Below are 17,134 nucleotides of genomic sequence, written 5' to 3'. Positions count from 1 at the left end.
TGTCCTTTGCACTGTTAGCCTGCTTTAAAAGCACTAGGCAAGTACAAGTGACTGCTAGCCATTTGGTATTCATTGTTAATCATCAAAAGCACTAAGGGCTGAGGTCTGCTTGGCCACTGAGCTAACATACTGCAAAAGAAACAGAATTAGAAGCTTCCTTAGCACTAACGTGGCTTATGTGAAGACCATATGAGACTAGCTGGCACTGGTGGGCATACAGGAATTTATGTCTAATCTCTTACTGAATCAGACAGGCTGAACCAAAGCTTTTCACAGTAGTCTGCAGGGATGCTATATACCTACTGACTGCACAACAAAGCAAGTAATCCAGCATTGTGCTATTTTAATTCATTCTACTGTATTTGAATATTTAAAATAATCAGGAATTGATTTTTTTTTTTTTTTTTTTTTAGGTCTGAAAGAGGATTTTCAGATGGATGTTTTTAAGACGCTGGCAGCAATCCTGCACTTGGGCAACTTGGAAATAACAGCAGTTGGAGATGAGAGGTCATCTGTCAATGTAAGGAATTAACTCACGGAGATACTAGCGTTTTCTTTTCTACTCTGTGCCAAAAGGCCTTTAGCAATGTTTTTCTCAATTCTGGGGCTCAGAGCAGCATTAGATCTGGTATACTGAACTTGGGAGATTTATCTATCTTTGTATGTGTACAAAGTGAGTATTCGTGTGATACCTACTTCTACCTTGCTGTTGTTGATAGAGCCTTTGGGGACTACTTGCAGGGTAAAGGAAACAACATTGTCACAACAGCTTGGAATGTGTCCCAGCAGACTATGCTAACCAAAAAGGAATGACATCTAAATATAGAGTAACTTATTCTTGCAATGTCTGTGTCCAGTGCACCTCGTCCAGCCTAAGGTTCTATTTCCTATGTCATTAGCTCCATCCACTGTCACTTGGTTTAACGCTTCTCAGTGTTTTGCCAGGCTAAGTGAACAGAAAATAAAGCCTGTATCTTGATGTCAGTAGTGCCAGGATTTCCCTGTTTAGACAACGTTTGAGGCATTACATGTAATAATATTTGTTATCTTCTGTAAAGCTGGAAGACAATCATCTCAATGTATTCTGTGAGCTTCTGGAATTAAACAGTGACAAAATGGCACAGTGGTTGTGCCACCGAAAGATTATCACTACTTCAGAGACTGTAATAAAGCCAATGACAAAACCTCAGGCTCTTAATGCAAGGGATGCTTTGGCAAAGAAGATCTACTCTCATTTGTTTGACTTTATTGTGGAAAGAATTAATCAAGCTTTGCAGTTCTCTGGCAAGCAACATACTTTCATTGGTGTTCTGGATATTTATGGGTAAGAATGTTTCTGGAAACAAATTTATTAGATTAGTTAAGCTTCTGTAAAGTCAGAATCCTTCTATAATCCTTCTATAACTTGAACACAGTTCGTTTTCCATGGGGTTGTGGGCACTTCTTAATTTGTGCCGCTAATAAATCCACAGTGTTTCACCTACTAAAAGATAGCAGTAGTGAGTTCTTTTGCATCCACAGTAATAGGAATGTTCAGCAAATACAAATATTAGCATCTCACATGAATGAGGTTTAAATTTAAATTTTGATTTAATTCTTTGAGATTTAACTCTGGATTTTTATTTTTTTTAGCTCTGTCATCTTCAATAGCATTATGTTCTAGGGAAATCTTGAAATCCCTTAGCAGTCTTCATTAAGATTATGGCTATTAAATTTTCACAGAATGATTAGAGTGGTTCTGAACTCTTACCAGATTATTGCAATCTGTATTTGAATCTGAAGGCTTTGTGTTTTCAATACAATTGCATTGCTTTGTCTTTTTTTTTTTTTACATCTCAGCTTTGAAACATTTGATGTGAACAGTTTTGAACAATTTTGCATCAATTATGCCAATGAAAAACTACAGCAGCAGTTTAACCTGGTATGTTCATATGTTCGTTTATTTTTACCTTTAGTTTTTTTTGTGTTATCGTGTTATTGTTCATTGTCTTATTTTGCTTCAGTTTTGAGATTATCAGTTGCATTTACCATTTGGATATTTGTATTTGAGCAATGGCTATTTCTGCATAATGACTATCCAGTAATAAGGAAAAAAAGAGGTATTTTATATATTGTTTCCTTAATTCTGACCTTATGTTTTCATAATTTTCACATATCTAGCATGTCTTTAAACTTGAACAAGAAGAATATATGAAGGAAGATATCCCGTGGACTTTAATAGATTTCTATGACAACCAACCTGTCATTGACCTTATTGAAGCTAAAATGGGAATTTTAGAGCTTTTGGATGAAGAGTGCTTGGTAATGTGAAAATGATTGCATTTATGAACTCATATAAAAATCACAAAAGAATGTGAACGTTTGTCCTCTGTTTGGTGACTTTAGTTGTATGCTAAGAGCCCAGCAGGTTCTTAGCTAGAAGAAGACTCAGCAGCTCAGTTTCTTTACCATGTGGTCAATGGGGCACTAGAGCAGTTTAAGCAGAAATGCACTGGGATCCCATTGCTTGGAAAACTCTTTGGACTGAACTTTGTAAATGTATCTCCCTTCTCTTTTTTACAGTTGCCCCATGGAACAGATGAGAACTGGCTTCAAAAGCTATATAATAATTTTGTCAACAAAAACACGCTCTTTGAAAAGCCGAGGATGTCAAACACGTCTTTCATCATTCAACACTTTGCTGATAAGGTAAACTGTAAAGAGACCAGCTTTATTACACCCTGCTTCTAGCAGAATCTCGTGCAGAAAAGGAACTACTTTGCAGCAGAAATATTAACCACACCTTTTTGAAACTGCTGGGTAATCTTCCTTTAGTGCTTATTGCTGTTCATTTACTGGTAATGCCACCATGTTCATGTGTTGCTGGTGTTCATGATTTCATGCCTTTGCACAGGTAGAATATAAGTGTGAAGGATTTCTGGAAAAAAACAGGGATACGGTGTATGAAGTTTTGATGGAAATTTTGAAAGAGAGCAAGGTTTGTGTTCAATCAGTCATGATTAATTTTCTGTGTATGTGAAGTCAGCAGAATTAATTCAGATCTGATTTTAAGATCTGTACTAAGGATAGGATATATGCTCTTCATAGGTTGGATCGATTAATTTACATCTTAATTTGTAATGAATATTCTTCAGATGCATATATTGAACATCAAAATCACAATCATTTGCTAGTTACATTACTGTGGGTTTATATTATCTTCCCCTGGATGGTGTTTTGGAATCCCTGAAACTGAACAGTTCACTAAACTGCAGGGTTTTGTTTTCATAGTCTCTGCATGGCTTTGATAGGTGGCTTAGCATTAACAGCTGCCTTCGTTTGTTTTTCAGAAGGGATTAAGGAAATGCCAGGGCAGAGAAAACCTCACCTGCCTTATGTGGGCTTGTCTCTTCCCACCTGCTTGCAGGCCCTGCTCCTTTCACGTTCTAGATTTGCTATTAAGAAATTAACTTAATCTGACTAAAACTCATATTCGTAATTTGAATTAAATAGCGTGAGAATAAAAGCTTTCATATGTTTAACTCTTAGTTTCTGTTCAAGTTTGCTTACTTTGAAATGGCCTTTGCAGGCATGCTTCACAGTTGTCAAGTTCTATCTGTGAAGTGCATAGGCACTCCATAGCAGGTTTAGGATTGTTGCAGTGTTTCTTCGATTGCTCTTGCTTTGTGGCTCAATGTGATTCTTTTACCATGCTTCTAGTTTCATCTGTGTGCAAGCTTTTTTCAAGACAATCCAGCACCCATTTCACCTTTCAGTTCAACTATAAGCATCAAATCTGCAAGACCTGTCCTCAAGTCACCCAACAAGCAGCTCCGGATGACAGTTGGCAGTAAGGTACTGTGTGTACAATGCTGCTCTGTGATGCTCCTACTTTCAGGGTAGTGTGAGACTAAGTACTGTATTCTGCTGTTCATTGGGAAGCATCTGATTTCCAGTACAAAACTCAGTGACAATGCTGTTCTCTGAGTATGAGTTTAATTTCAAAGTAGGAGAAAATTGGGTGCTATAGGACATAAAGTTTCTCTTGTTTGAGATTGAAACCTTAAGAAAATCTCTCAGTGCCCATCCGAAACCTAGCAAAGAATTAAAGAACTTAAGATTAGACTTACTGAGCTGTAAACATCTCAGCAGCAAGACTGTTGTCTGATCTTTTCCAGTTTCGGAGTTCTTTGTCTCTACTCATGGAGACCCTTAACGCAACCACCCCTCACTACGTGCGATGCATAAAGCCGAACGATGAGAAGCAGCCTTTTGAGTAAGTGTGGTGCTTGCTGAGCTTTTGTCTTGTCTGTAAAATGGAAGTACTTCTGTGTTTCACATTAGCTACCTGGTGTTGAGCAGCTTCGTGTAGAGAATGTATTTTGCCTTTCAAGATAGGAGAGTAACAGATTTGGAGAGTAACAGCCACTGCGATTTTTTGAGTTTCCCTTTTGTCCGCAGAAATATTTATAAGTCAGAGAAGGTCTGAGCAGCACCGAACGTAACTTTGGCCTTTTCACACACGTTTATTTTACTTTAATGTTATAATACAGTCTTGCATGCTAGATAGCTGTGTTTGCATAACTCCTGTGTTCAACCTGATAACCACTAACTGTAAGTGGGAGCTGACCTTGCTGCAGCTGTTGGTTTCTGTGGGCGAACACAAACTAGCTCTCTTGTTTCAGGGGTACAACTTTTAGTTGGAATGTAACGTGCTGACAAGTGAAATACTTGCTATGTATATTCTACATATCTGAGCAGGAAGGAAGAGACCAAGTTTGTGTGTTTCTAAATTAATTTTTAGTAAGATAAGCACATTTTCATGGAATTGGACAAAATCTCTCTGTGAAAAATACCTGATGCATGTCACAGTTTCACTGTCCTTGTACTGAAACCTGATTGTTTTGTGTAATAGCAATAAGATGGAAAATAGCTTGGATAATATAAAGCTATGTCTGAATTAGACTAAAAAAGCATGGAAAGAACAGTGCCACTAACTGTGAGTCACGGAAATCTCTTTGATGATAATGGATTGATTCTGTAGCACAGTGCTTTGTGCACCTTGGTCCAGAGTTGGAAATGCTCTTTCCATGCCTTTTGTTGTCAATCTTGAACCAAGATCTATATACACCAATCTTATTTATAATTGGTGTGCTGATGGGTACCTAGAGAGGGTTACTTCCCAATAGACTGCTGAGGAAATTTATTTTTCTGTGTATGTTTCTGCCCTTTGTCCTATGAGCAGAAATAGAAATCCAGTTAGTAGAATTGTTACAGTTATTACAGTGTGCCAAGCCTAGCACGAATATAACGTATAACTCTGCTTTTTTAGGTTTGACTCAAAAAGGGTGGCTCAGCAGCTGCGAGCATGTGGTGTTTTGGAAACCATTCGAATTAGTGCACAGAGCTATCCGTCCAGGTAGGGATTGACAGCAGGTCTCCATATCTCAAAAAAATGTATTTCATTTTTTAAAGAATTGCATTTGCTTACTTTCAATTTTTCAGATGGACTTACATTGAGTTTTTCAGCCGCTACAGCATCCTTATGGCACAGCAGGAGCTCTCTTTCAATGATAAGAAACAGATCTGCAAGATTGTTCTGCAGCGGCTTATCCAGGTTGGTGCACACTGCACTGATCCATTGCACTGACACATGTGCACTGATCCATTGTGTGTCATATACCATGTTATTAATGAAAAGGCCCTTTTCCCAAGAGTAGTATCCTGCTCCTGAAGTAGGAAAGATAACGTTTCCCTTATTGCTGTCTTTCCTGGTTTAGTTTGTCAAACACAGGCTTGTAAGTCAGTAACCTTTTGTTGTGATGCTGAGTCATGATGTGTTCAGAGGCAGATGATTTAACCTCTGTGTGCTTTGTGTGCTCACTTGTCAGAGAGCCTGACTTTAAAAGTTATTTCTTCTGTGAGTTTTTGCTCTCATAGTTCACCGATTCAAGACTAAACGTGTGCTATAGGGTAGTGTTGAGCTCAAGGAACTGCATTCAGTCAAAGGATGTTGCTTTCATGGTGATAAATCCATGATCCTCCTTTTAATCTGAGGCCATTGGAGTCTGAGCTTGGACATTTAGATATTTTGTATTCTGTTTCTTTCCTGTGTATTGGATTTCTCCCCTTGCCACATAGCCTGTCTATAGTGAAAACAGAGAAGATATGCTTATTTGACAAGATGGTGTCATTTCAGAATGGGTTGGCTAAAGTGACGCTTCATAAAAGGAACAGAGTGTCTTGCCTAGAAAAATAAAAACGCAGTAAATCTGCTGTGTTATTTTTCAGGATCCTAACCAGTATCAGTTTGGGAGAACGAAAATTTTCTTCAGAGCAGGACAAGTTGCTTACTTAGAGAAACTGCGCTCAGACAAACTGAGACACGCCTGCATCGTGATCCAGAAGAGCGTTCGGGGCTGGCTGCAGCGCCGCAGGTTCCTGCGCATGAAGCAGGCGGCCGTCACCATCCAGCAGTACTGCCGTGGGCAGCGCGCCGTGCGGTACTGCGCTTCTGCCTGATGGGTTCACTTGTTGTTCGGGCGCTGCTGAAGGGGTCCGGAAAGTCAAACTTAGCAAAAGTGCCCAGCGTGAATTGGGAAGTGTGGTTTTTATGTAAAAAATAGCTTGTCCAAATTGTGGGCTTTTTTTTTTTTTTTTTCTCTTGATTATAATTATCTTGAAAATGTTCATTTGTTTGGCTGGTTTGAAGAAAGTATTATGGCGGACTCCAGATGTCTCTCAGACTCCTGAGAGGCCTTTTCCATCCAGCCAGGAAACGGTAGCAGTCATCCACAGAGCAGGCGGAGGAGAAAGATAGCTGTATCTAGGCTTTGAAACGTTCAGGAGGGCAGCGTGAGAATAATGGCTAGTGAGAAAAGGTAGGAACGGTTGTGAGTTGCTCCCCCTCCTTGGCACGGCTTCACTTTTGTTATTCTAGACTAGTTCCACTAGTTTCCGTAAGTAAGATTGATGCCTCTGTGTTTTGCTAAAAGGAAGTAGTCCTACGTGGTGTTCATTGTCAACCCAACTGTTTTCGTGTGTGTGATTTGTCTGACTGAGAGAAATAAGCATAAAACATCTCATCTGGCCTAAGTAAACATTTTTGTCTTTTGAATTAAGGCAAGCCATAACTGCACAAGCTCTGAAGCAAACATGGGCAGCTATAATTATTCAGAAATACTGCCGAGGTTACCTCGTCCGTAAGCTTTGCCAGCTCATCCAGGTGGCTGCTGTAACAATCCAGGCTTATACCAGAGGATTTCTAGCAAGGAAGAAATACCGGAAGGTACAACTATTGCAAAACTCAATTTCAGTAACTGGAAACGGCAATTACTCCACAAGAAAAATGGAGACAAAGGCAGTGATGCCTGTTACTTTTCCTTGCATGTGTTATTCTTCTACTTATTTCTGTACGTGTATTGTAATAACACTGACACGCAGTAGCTCAGTTCTAAATCTCCTAGCTGTTAAACTGTCTGATTCGTACTTGATGCAGATCACTTAGTGTGATGTGCAGTTGTTCAGGTATGCGTACAGTCTGAATACCTTGCTATGTTGGTACTTCTGAGAGCACGGAGATGCGGATAGCTTCATGGATAACTGATGTCAGTTGAGCCACAGATAGTTACAGGCAGATGTTCCTGCTTTCTTCCAAAGATGCTTGAAGAACACAAGGCTGTGATCCTTCAGAAATACGCCCGTGCGTGGCTCGCCAGGCGCAGGTTTCAGAACATCCGGCGGTTTGTGCTGAACATCCAGCTTTCGTACAGAGTTCAGCGGCTGCAGAAGAAGATAGAAGAACAGGTGAGGGTCGTCAGTCACTTCATGATTTGTACTAATTTTACAATAAATATTGTATCAGTTTTATTCTGAGCTCTCGTGTTGACTGCGGGCTTATGTGAATTACAGTATCAATAGTTTATTTGGCAAGACAGTTTATATGAAGGATATAATCCTTGGTAACCTGTATTCTTCCTATATCCAAATCTTTCTGGGATTTCCTTGTATTTTTGAGGCACGCGTTACTGAGATTTTGGGTTAGCTGTGCTAATGAGAAGAGTTAACCTTCTTTAATGTTTCATAACAAATGTCCAATCTCTGTATGAGGTTATTTGTATTAGAATGAAGTGTGTTGCATACTGCTCTAGTTCAACGTGACTTTGGGGAGTTCTGTCTTGAGTTTCTTTCATAGCTTATTTGTAAGAGCTATACCAGTTACCTTTAAGATGGTAGCTTTAATCTCACTGATGGAAACAATCTCTGATGGAAATAACCATGACGAACCTGGAATGGTGAGCAGAAATAGGTCAGGTGCTTCCTTTGTAACTGGGCAGAAGCAAAGCACTGATTATATTGCTCACGTGCTTGAAATTGGTTCTCATGGCCCCTGAAGAATTCTACACAAAAAGCACAGTTTGGCTGATAGAATTATAGTGCTGGGGTTTTTTTGTGTTTTTTTTTTTTTCCACAGTAATTTTTGAGGGGAATACGTAAAGACAGAATGCTATTAAACAGTCTCAGTGTACATTTCCTGTTTTATTTTAACCTGTCTTGCTTGTTGTAGAGCAAAGAAAATCATGGCTTGCTGGAACGATTGACTAACCTGGCTTCAACTCACATGAATGACTTGGATACAATTCAGAAACTTGAATCAGAGCTTGAAAAGTTAGCTGCTCAAAAGAGAACTTACGAGGAGAAAGGGAAAAAATATAAAGAGGACAGTGAACAGGTAAATTTTCCCTACCTTTGTGTGGTGCTTGTATTGTAGTTCTGTTTTTGATTTGCTGGATTTACCAAATGCATGACTGTGAGAGTTACCGAGTGAATTCACTTTGCAGGGAGTGATGTAGAAGGAGGGAGTCTGTATGTTCTTGTCCTAAATGTGAGAACTTGTGACCTATTTCTTTCATTCTTAACTTCTGTGTTTTGCTTGCTTTTTGTGTGTACAGAAAATATTGAAACTTGAGAGTCAGATTAAAGAGTTACGAGAACAGAAGGAGACTTTAGAAGTAAAGCTGCAAGAGAAAACAGAGGAAATGAAAGGTACAATAATTAAAAGGAATCTCAAAGAAATGAGGGCAAGTCATACAATCAGGTTGTCAGCAAATTAAAATGAGTTTTGGTCTAATAAAAAACAATGTAAGTACTTAATTTACAGTAAATTGAAAGTTGCAGCTAAGCATCTCTTCCATGAAATGAGTTGAAAATGTTTAGTGTAAGTGTTGTTAATGTCATAAATTAAATCTGTTATTTTAGTAACAAAAGCTTTGCTGTTATCTGTTTTTCCTGTCTCAGGGGCTGCACTTTGTCTTCCTTTAATTAGCTGTTTTTAAGAATCCAGCTTCATGGGAAACAAGCAGTATGTGAAGTCAGCTGTACTTCAGAGCAGTCACATTTTGGTGCTTCAGAAGCGTTTTGTTCTGTAGCATTACTTACTAAGTTTATTGGGGTATTCTTGACATTTTAGACAGTTTCACCTTACAAATTGCGATTAAAACTAAAACTTCTCATTGTGATAATGCTTTTTTAAGTAATGCTCATCACTGCGTGAAGTTCTTTTGAAATATCACAATGTTTTTTGACAGAGAAAATGGATGACCTCACGAAGCAACTTTTCGATGATGTACGAAAAGAAGAAAGTCAGAGAATGTACGGAAGCAGAATTTCATTCGTTTGAAGCAACATTTTTTTTTTTTTCTTTTCCTCTTTCTCTGCTTTTCTTTTTCCTGCTGTAATTATGATTTATGCACTCATCATTTATGAGTCTATCAGTGTTCTTGAACAGTGATGCTCGTTCTTACATACTTTATGTACCGTTGAAGATGAGTGCATGCTTGCAGGTCAGTCAGATGCAGGAAAATATATTGAAGGCTTGAGACTCTTCATGCTTTATTTGTGTCATTGAGAACTGATACATTTTCAGTATTCAGTCAGGGTCAGAAAAGCAGCTGATGACCATACTAGATTCAGCTTGAAGGAAAGGCAGCGTCTAAGTGTTTTAGAATAAAAAATATAGAGGAGAAACCATTTTTTCCCTTTGGAATGTTATTTTGGAGTGTTAACAATCATGCTGTTTAGCTACGTGTGTCTGATGGTTTGCAGTATGCCAGATATGCAGTATCAGATCAAATGTTTAACTTTTTATGAGACAGAGAACCTTAGGTACCAAATAAATGCCATCCTCAGAAATTTGAAGAGTGTAACAAATCAGTGTTAGTGAGGATTGGAAGCTGTATGGGACTTCAGTTCCATCTGATTTCAGTTTGACTTCAAACTTTTTTATTAGTTTTCCTGCATTTCTCACTGGCTCTATTACATTGGAAGCCAGTCCATTCCAGCTGGGGCCAGTAGAAAATAATAGGGATTTCTGCTCTGTCTTTATTCAGTGCTTAACATGGACATAAACATAGCAGAGAGCTGCTCAAGTGGGTGGACTCTCAAAGAGTTAGAGAATTAGCCTTTAAGTGGAATGTTCCATCTGCCTTGAATTCAGTCCAAAAATCTGAATAGAACGTAGAGAAATCCAGGGACGTCCACATCCCACTGTCATCCATTTTGTAGGTTGGTTCTGATGACCCAGCCTAGCATTTTCAAGCAGTCGCGGTTCCTTTGAGTGTCCTTTGCTGAGGCACATCCTTCAAGTTAAAAGAAAAACAAAGTCCACTCTATTTCTTCCAAATGCCTCATTGTCTCATTTAGGATACTTGAGAAAAATTTCCAAAGTCAGAAACAAGACTATGAAAAGGAAATTGAATCGCTCAAGGGAGAAATAAAGGTTCTCAGAGAAGAAAAAACACAGCTACAGCAACAAATGCAGCAAGAGATTGCCATTCAGGATGACCTGAAAATAGAAGTAGGACAACTTACAAAACAAGTGCAGGTAAAGCATGACTCACTTCATTTTGGAGTCTGTCCTGGATAAAGCAAGTAGGCGATGGAGATGTTTTATTTATAGATTATTTTCTTTCTTTTTTTTTCCTCAATTTTGAAGAAATTGTAGCTAATAAGTTGTATTTGATCCAGCACCATACTGCATCCTTTTTATGTACTTCTCAATATAAGTTACTGTTCACATAAAAATTTCAAGGACACAACTGATTGCGCCTGAATGTTTGTGTGTGTGGACCTTTTTTGTTTTTCTTCTTTTTCCCCAAAGGCATTAATTTCTTTAGTTTGTTTCTCATAAATATAGTTTATAGTCTGGCTGTGAAAATACTGTTTTTGTGTAAAGTCACATTTTTTCCTGTGAGTCATGTCCATGACGCAAATACATGATTTTTCACTGCATCAAATTATTGTTTAGCAGTGATGTCTAAAAAACCAGACACTTCTGAAGACATTTAAAGTCCTCTGGCTCATGATCTTGTTGTTATTAATAGTTTTCTTTATGATTTAACTGTTACTTAGCCCTTCTCATTCACTTTCTGTCTGATTCAGAAAATACCTGAGTTGCAAAAGGAAATTGAACTGCTGCAGACGCAAAAACTGGATGTTGAAAAACAGGCCCAATCACAGAAGAGAGAGATGAGGGGTAAGCTACATGCTAGGTAATTCAGAGAATCTACCAAGCACAGTGTAAACTGGCTGGTTTAAGTTGATGGGTTTTTAAAAAATACTGGCTAGCTTTGACCAAAAAACCAGGTATCTTTCTCATCCTATAGTGATATCATTCTGTTCAGAGCTTTGTTTGCAAGGTGCAAAGCAAAAAACAAGTGATTTTTTGTGAAGCAGTTGCTGAATACCAGATCTGTGGTATTATCCTTTTTAAGAATCGCTGATTTCAAATACTGTGTTTAAAAATCAATACTGGAGGTCTGAACTTCACATGGAACTTAATATCTCATAAAGTCTCAGAAATATGGAAAGAATACATCATCTGGCCTTCATTCAGCCTGTCTTTGGCCTCCGGTCTCATCAATAATGTGCTGAGCTGGGGTCCCTTTGATGAAGGGTACCTGGTCTGAGCACTACTGCTGTGCACTTGGTGCAATACTGAGAATGCATCTTACATGGCAAACCTGGATCATTTAGTGTGGTAAGCCAGCATTAGGTGACAAATCATCTGTGTAACTGTAGCAGTGGTCTAGATTTGAAACAGAAAGAAGTAACTTGGCAATGAAAGTGTGATATGTTTAAAAAACAACAAACATCAATGTACAAATAAACCAGCTATGTTGCTAGTGTACCTAAATAGTGCTGCTCCCGTGTTCCAAAGTACAGCCATGTCCCTTCTTGTATTCTGCTGGTAAATAAGCACTGAGTAACAGGGAAGAACCTCACAGATTCAGGAAGAGGTTGGTTTGATTTTTATAATTACAAGTGATTTGAAATGTCAGGAGAAAGTTATTGGGATCATTATTTATTTATTTAGTCATATATCTATCTATCTATCTATATAAATATATATATGTATATATATATTTATTATTTTTTTTTCCTCAGAAAAGATGTCAGAAGTTACAAAACAGCTTCTTGAAAGCTACGATTTTGAAGATGTCAGAAGCAGGTAATTTAATGAGTTCTCCTTTTAAAAAAAAAAAAAAAAGATAATTTAGAAATGCATTTTGTTCACCTGCCTGCTATTGACACTGCCTTGTGTTTTAGGCTGTCTACAGAGGATTTGGAACACTTAAATGAAGATGGAGAATTGTGGTTTGCTTATGAAGGCTTGAAAAAAGCTACAAGGTTAGTCAGTGTCTATGTTTTCGTAACTCCAGGCTGTGATCTAGAAGATAAACAGAACAATCAATGAGTAACTTGACAGTGTGATACTGAACATCTGCCTAACAAACGTTATCTTTTATGATTGTCTCAGTAGCTCAATCTAATCAATGAGATAAATATTGTATGTGTCTGGGAAATATTTCCTCAAAGACAGTATGCATGACCTCCATCTCCTCTAATTCCTCTGTGATGTAATGGAATATCTGTATGTTGAGCACAGTGCTTTTTTCATCTGTATTAAACGTGATCTAATGCACTTACATCATATTGCATCTGTAATTTTTCATTTTTCCTTTTGTTTTTAAAAGAGTGTTGGAAAGTCACTTCCAATCTCAGAAGGAAAACTATGAAAAGGAGATTGAAGGTTTGAACTTGAAAGTTGAACATCTTAGCCAAGATATTAATCACCTACAAAAACTATTTCGAGAGGAAAATGACATAAATGATGGAATTCGGCTTGAAGTTAGCAGGCTAACTTCAGAAAACCTGGTAAGATCAAGATGTAGTCAAGCAAAGATTGTTTCAGGTACTTGGCAGTGCGATCCAAAACTGTCAGTGGCACAAAGCCCTCAAAAACTCAGCGTCATGTCTTGACTTTGCAAGGCTCAATCAGATGTGGCCATCTGAGGTTGCACATCCACACCAACTTTTTCCCAAGTAATGCCTTGCTCAGCTATAAGAACTAAAGTAGGGGAAGAAGAAACAAAGTCTGTTTTGCTGCCAAAGTGGCTCTTGTTTGAGTACTGGTATGACTGTGTGTTTAGGGTGAGTAACTGGCTTTGCTCTGCTTGCTGGTTTTGGCTTGTTTTTTCCCTTCATCTATTAAATAAATTTTATCTTTCCACAAGCTTTCTCACTTGTGCTCTTCCTATTCTCTCCTTTCTCTCCTTTTTTGCATTGTGGTAGGAGGAGGGTGGTGGTGGTGGTGAGTTGGCAGCTCTGTGGTTGCTTGACTTCAGTCTGAGGCCAAGCCACGACGAGGAGCTGATTCAGGGTTTAGGTATGCTCTTCTCCCCTTGTGGTCAAAGGGTAGAAATTAGCATCTTCTGGTCTGAAGCCTCTCTTTTCTCTCAGGTTGAAGAGTTCTATGATTTGATTGTCAGTGAAAAAACATGCCTGGGGGATGTAAGAGGTGATAGGTCTGTGTAACTTAGCGGTGCTCTCCACCAGAGGGCAGCTAACCACGTAAAGTTGCTAATAAATCACAGGCAAGGCTTAAAAGTCAAGATGATTATTAGTGTTGTGTAAAACCTGACTCAAGGAAGTGCTGTTATTCCAGAAGATTGTACATACCATGTTATTTTCCTGTTAAGTATAGCTATAGAAATATTTTCAGAAAAAAATTACTGAACTTGAAAACACAAGGAAAAGCGTGATATTATTTTTACAAGATGATTTTATAATGTATAAGTGTGTGTTTTTGTTTTATTCCCCCAAAGTTAAGGAAAAACTAGGGAAATTGGAGCTAGGAAAATTAATTGTGTAATTCCCTTTTAACTGCAGAATGTAAAAATGGCAGTATTGGGTCAGTTCAAACATTTAGTTAGCTCACTATTTCAGTTTTAAGAATAGCCCAGCAGCAAATGTCTCTGGAAAAGTTACACAAGTTGTGCAAGTAGCACTCCCTCAGTGTCTGCCTGTCTTTTAACTACTTGCAGTTGAAGGTCTTCTGATCTCATAGGTATTATTGGAGATGTTTCAAACTAAACGTGCTGAGATGCACAAATGTCCTTTTTTCCTCTGGAAGGTGATCCCAGATCTTAAACAGCAAGTTTCTGAGCTTGAGAACCAAAAATTAGACCTTGAAAATCGTCTTCAAGAGCAGACTGCAAAGTTGAAAGGTAAAGTGCCATTGTAAGGTGCCACTGTGGTCCACAGTCCTACAGTTGAGAATGAATTATGATTGAGTTATGAATTCCATAGACATGAACTTATAACAACTGAAATAGTGTTACTTCTTTGCCTGTTTACGTGCTTTGTTGCCAGTAAAATGTAAGAAGCATCATGAAGAAAAAAAGTATTGTGTAGAGAATAGCTCTGCTAGTTAAGAAAAATACATGTAAATGTGTACAATTCTCTGTTCTGCTTTTGAACTTTTTTTAGGTCATTCAGTTCTGCAGTTTAGATGTCTACAAGTATGTTGAGTAGGGCTGTGCTAAGAATACGTGTAATGGAGTACGCCCTTTGGAAGCAGTCACAAAAAGAAAAGATGTACTGGAACTTAAGTTGTAATCCATGAAATGGATTCAAGGAGTGAAAAAATCAGAGTTGGAGACAGAAGGAAAACTTCCTGCTAATTTGCTTGTTTCAGAGTTCTTCCCTGTTGAGGAAAACATCAGTTGCTGAGAATTCTGTATCTCTCTAACTGTAGTGTCCTCTGAGGCAACTTTTTTTAGTTTGCAAGTAGTTTTACTGCCAGCTGCAAAAAGTGGATGGTATCAGAATTCCCTAGCACATAAAATCTTCTGTGTGGCGTAATCAGAACATTTTCTGATACGTTATATGGCATCATTCAATTTTGTTAAATAAAACTACGAGCTTAAGAAAAAGTTTTACTAAATACTAATACAGAACAGTAAGCAAATACAATCTTGTTTTTCTTTCGTTTTGCATTTTATTGCTAAAGAGATGTCTAACCGGCTGCATCATGAGCCAGAAGGGGACAGAACACTAAGACGGTAAATGGCTTCCTTCTCCTCTTCCTCCTCTCCTCCTCTTCCTCCTCTCCTCTCCCTCATACTGTAAGAAGTGCCATGGGCTGGGAGTAACAAACTCACAGTTGAAGTTCTACATCCAACGTATGATTCACCCTGTAACAGAGTACAGCTAACAGCTGTAACAGGTAAGCATGATGTGATTGTGCTTTAACAGAGGAAGAGTATAAGACAACGCTTCCTGTCTGTTTTTAGAACAAATGAGATCCAGAATGAAATGGACGTAAAAGAAAAAGGAAGGTTGAATGTCATAACCCAAGAAATGGAGGGGCTGAGCAATGGTTTGAAGCAAGATGAAATCCAGGCTGAAGTAAAAAGCAAGATGAAGCAAGAAACAACTCGGCTTACTGTGGAGAACATGGTGAGAAAATGAAATCCTCGTTAAGAAACTGTACTGAAATATAGGATAAAAAGAAAGAAATCATGATTTTAGGTATGGGCGGGATGTTTTCTCAGTTTGTTGGGGGATGAGAAAGGTACAAAGGTTTCGTGTTTCTTTGGCACAATGTAGAATATGTTGTAATGCTCTTTTTGTGACAGTATCATGTAGCACTAGAAGGGATTTCTTTATTTCCATTGCTCTGAACTCACCAATTTGGATTATTATAGGACCTTGAAGAAGAACTAGACATGAAAGATAGAATAATAAAGAAATTGGAGGATCAGATCAAAACTCTTACCAAGACTATTGAAAAAGGTAAGATGTTGTTATATCACCTTTTCTCATAACTTTGAATGTTCAGTCTGTGTTTCACTGAAAGTAGCTTTACAAAAACAAAAAAAAGTAGGCTTTGAAGGGTTTGAGACACAAAACCTCAGGAAGCCATCAACAGAAATTTTATAAAAACCTGTGGTTTTTTTCCAGCTAAATAATGGGCATACGTGGGACCTAGACCATATGATAAAGTTTCATTCAGAGGCATCAGACTCCGTCAGCAACAGTTAATACACACCCTCACACAAACTGTCTCTCAGCCAACAGGATGTTAGCTTTGCAGATGAGTATATCCTCCCATTGGCATTCAGGTGGCAGATGGTTACTGATAGGAAGTAAATTTGTACAAAGTTGTTAGGCAGCAAGTAGTTCTTTACCATAGAATACACTTCAGAAGGATGCAGAAGTGACTAAGGCAGAGGTGTGCCACTGCTGTTTGTTTCCCTTGTTTAATGTAAGTAATTCCACTGAATCCATTGAAACTATTCACATAAGTAATATGAATGTTATTTAACTCAATGTTTGGAACTGTAATTTAACAACATCCATGTGAACGGGCTCTGTACTCTTTATCATAGAGGAACTGTTTTTCTCCAATAGTTTGTTCTAACACAAATGATGACTTAGCAATTTACCTGCTGTTCATACTGCTTTATGTTTGACAGGCAATGAAGTTTCTGTGTCAGCTTTGTCCAAAGAGTACATTGGAATGATGGAGTACAAAAGAGAGGATGAAGAAAGGATTGTTCAAAATCTGATCCTCGGTATTTTAGTAACATTTGGAATTTTATTGGTCTTCAGTGATATTCAGCATAGAGCACAACACTGCAGCGAAAACTACAAGATGCCATATTTCATTTTTGTTCAAAGTTGGCTTTATCTCACTCTCTTCCCACCAGCACAACTTGGAGATGCTACGTTGCTTTTTTTCCTACTGACAATCATTTCAAATACAAAGTGATTTATCTCTGACTCTACATAATTCTGACTCTAATGTTTT

General features: G+C 38.1%; 1 protein-coding gene across 4 annotated transcripts in view; it reads left to right on the top strand.

The window, feature by feature from the left end:
* The window catches only part of MYO5C (myosin VC), a 30,501-nt gene that overhangs the window by 5,886 nt on the left and 7,481 nt on the right, over window positions 1-17,134 (top strand). For 2 of the 4 annotated variants that reach the window (XM_052672355.1, XM_052672358.1), the window contains exons 9-34: window positions 414-520; window positions 1,059-1,324; window positions 1,840-1,921; window positions 2,161-2,301; window positions 2,563-2,688; window positions 2,894-2,977; window positions 3,700-3,834; window positions 4,158-4,255; window positions 5,312-5,398; window positions 5,485-5,596; window positions 6,271-6,482; window positions 7,102-7,267; window positions 7,639-7,785; window positions 8,546-8,710; window positions 8,931-9,024; window positions 9,567-9,630; window positions 10,681-10,861; window positions 11,419-11,512; window positions 12,424-12,487; window positions 12,586-12,666; window positions 13,014-13,194; window positions 14,453-14,546; window positions 15,332-15,383; window positions 15,615-15,780; window positions 16,029-16,116; window positions 16,800-16,898. In XM_052672355.1, the coding sequence (XP_052528315.1) occupies window positions 414-520; window positions 1,059-1,324; window positions 1,840-1,921; window positions 2,161-2,301; window positions 2,563-2,688; window positions 2,894-2,977; window positions 3,700-3,834; window positions 4,158-4,255; window positions 5,312-5,398; window positions 5,485-5,596; window positions 6,271-6,482; window positions 7,102-7,267; window positions 7,639-7,785; window positions 8,546-8,710; window positions 8,931-9,024; window positions 9,567-9,630; window positions 10,681-10,861; window positions 11,419-11,512; window positions 12,424-12,487; window positions 12,586-12,666; window positions 13,014-13,194; window positions 14,453-14,546; window positions 15,332-15,383; window positions 15,615-15,780; window positions 16,029-16,116; window positions 16,800-16,898 (3,186 nt within the window). The remainder of the gene's footprint in view (window positions 1-413; window positions 521-1,058; window positions 1,325-1,839; window positions 1,922-2,160; window positions 2,302-2,562; window positions 2,689-2,893; window positions 2,978-3,699; window positions 3,835-4,157; window positions 4,256-5,311; window positions 5,399-5,484; window positions 5,597-6,270; window positions 6,483-7,101; window positions 7,268-7,638; window positions 7,786-8,545; window positions 8,711-8,930; window positions 9,025-9,566; window positions 9,631-10,680; window positions 10,862-11,418; window positions 11,513-12,423; window positions 12,488-12,585; window positions 12,667-13,013; window positions 13,195-14,452; window positions 14,547-15,331; window positions 15,384-15,614; window positions 15,781-16,028; window positions 16,117-16,799; window positions 16,899-17,134) is intronic. The other 2 variants (XM_052672356.1, XM_052672357.1) reach the window with 2 other exon arrangements.

This window comes from Tympanuchus pallidicinctus, unplaced genomic scaffold, assembly GCF_026119805.1.
Source record: "Tympanuchus pallidicinctus isolate F22 unplaced genomic scaffold, pur_lepc_1.0 scaffold12, whole genome shotgun sequence".
In the NCBI taxonomy this organism is placed as follows: domain Eukaryota; kingdom Metazoa; phylum Chordata; class Aves; order Galliformes; family Phasianidae; genus Tympanuchus; species Tympanuchus pallidicinctus.
The sequence above is the reverse complement of the archived record's forward strand: the minus strand, read 5'-3'. Positions and strand labels throughout refer to the sequence as shown.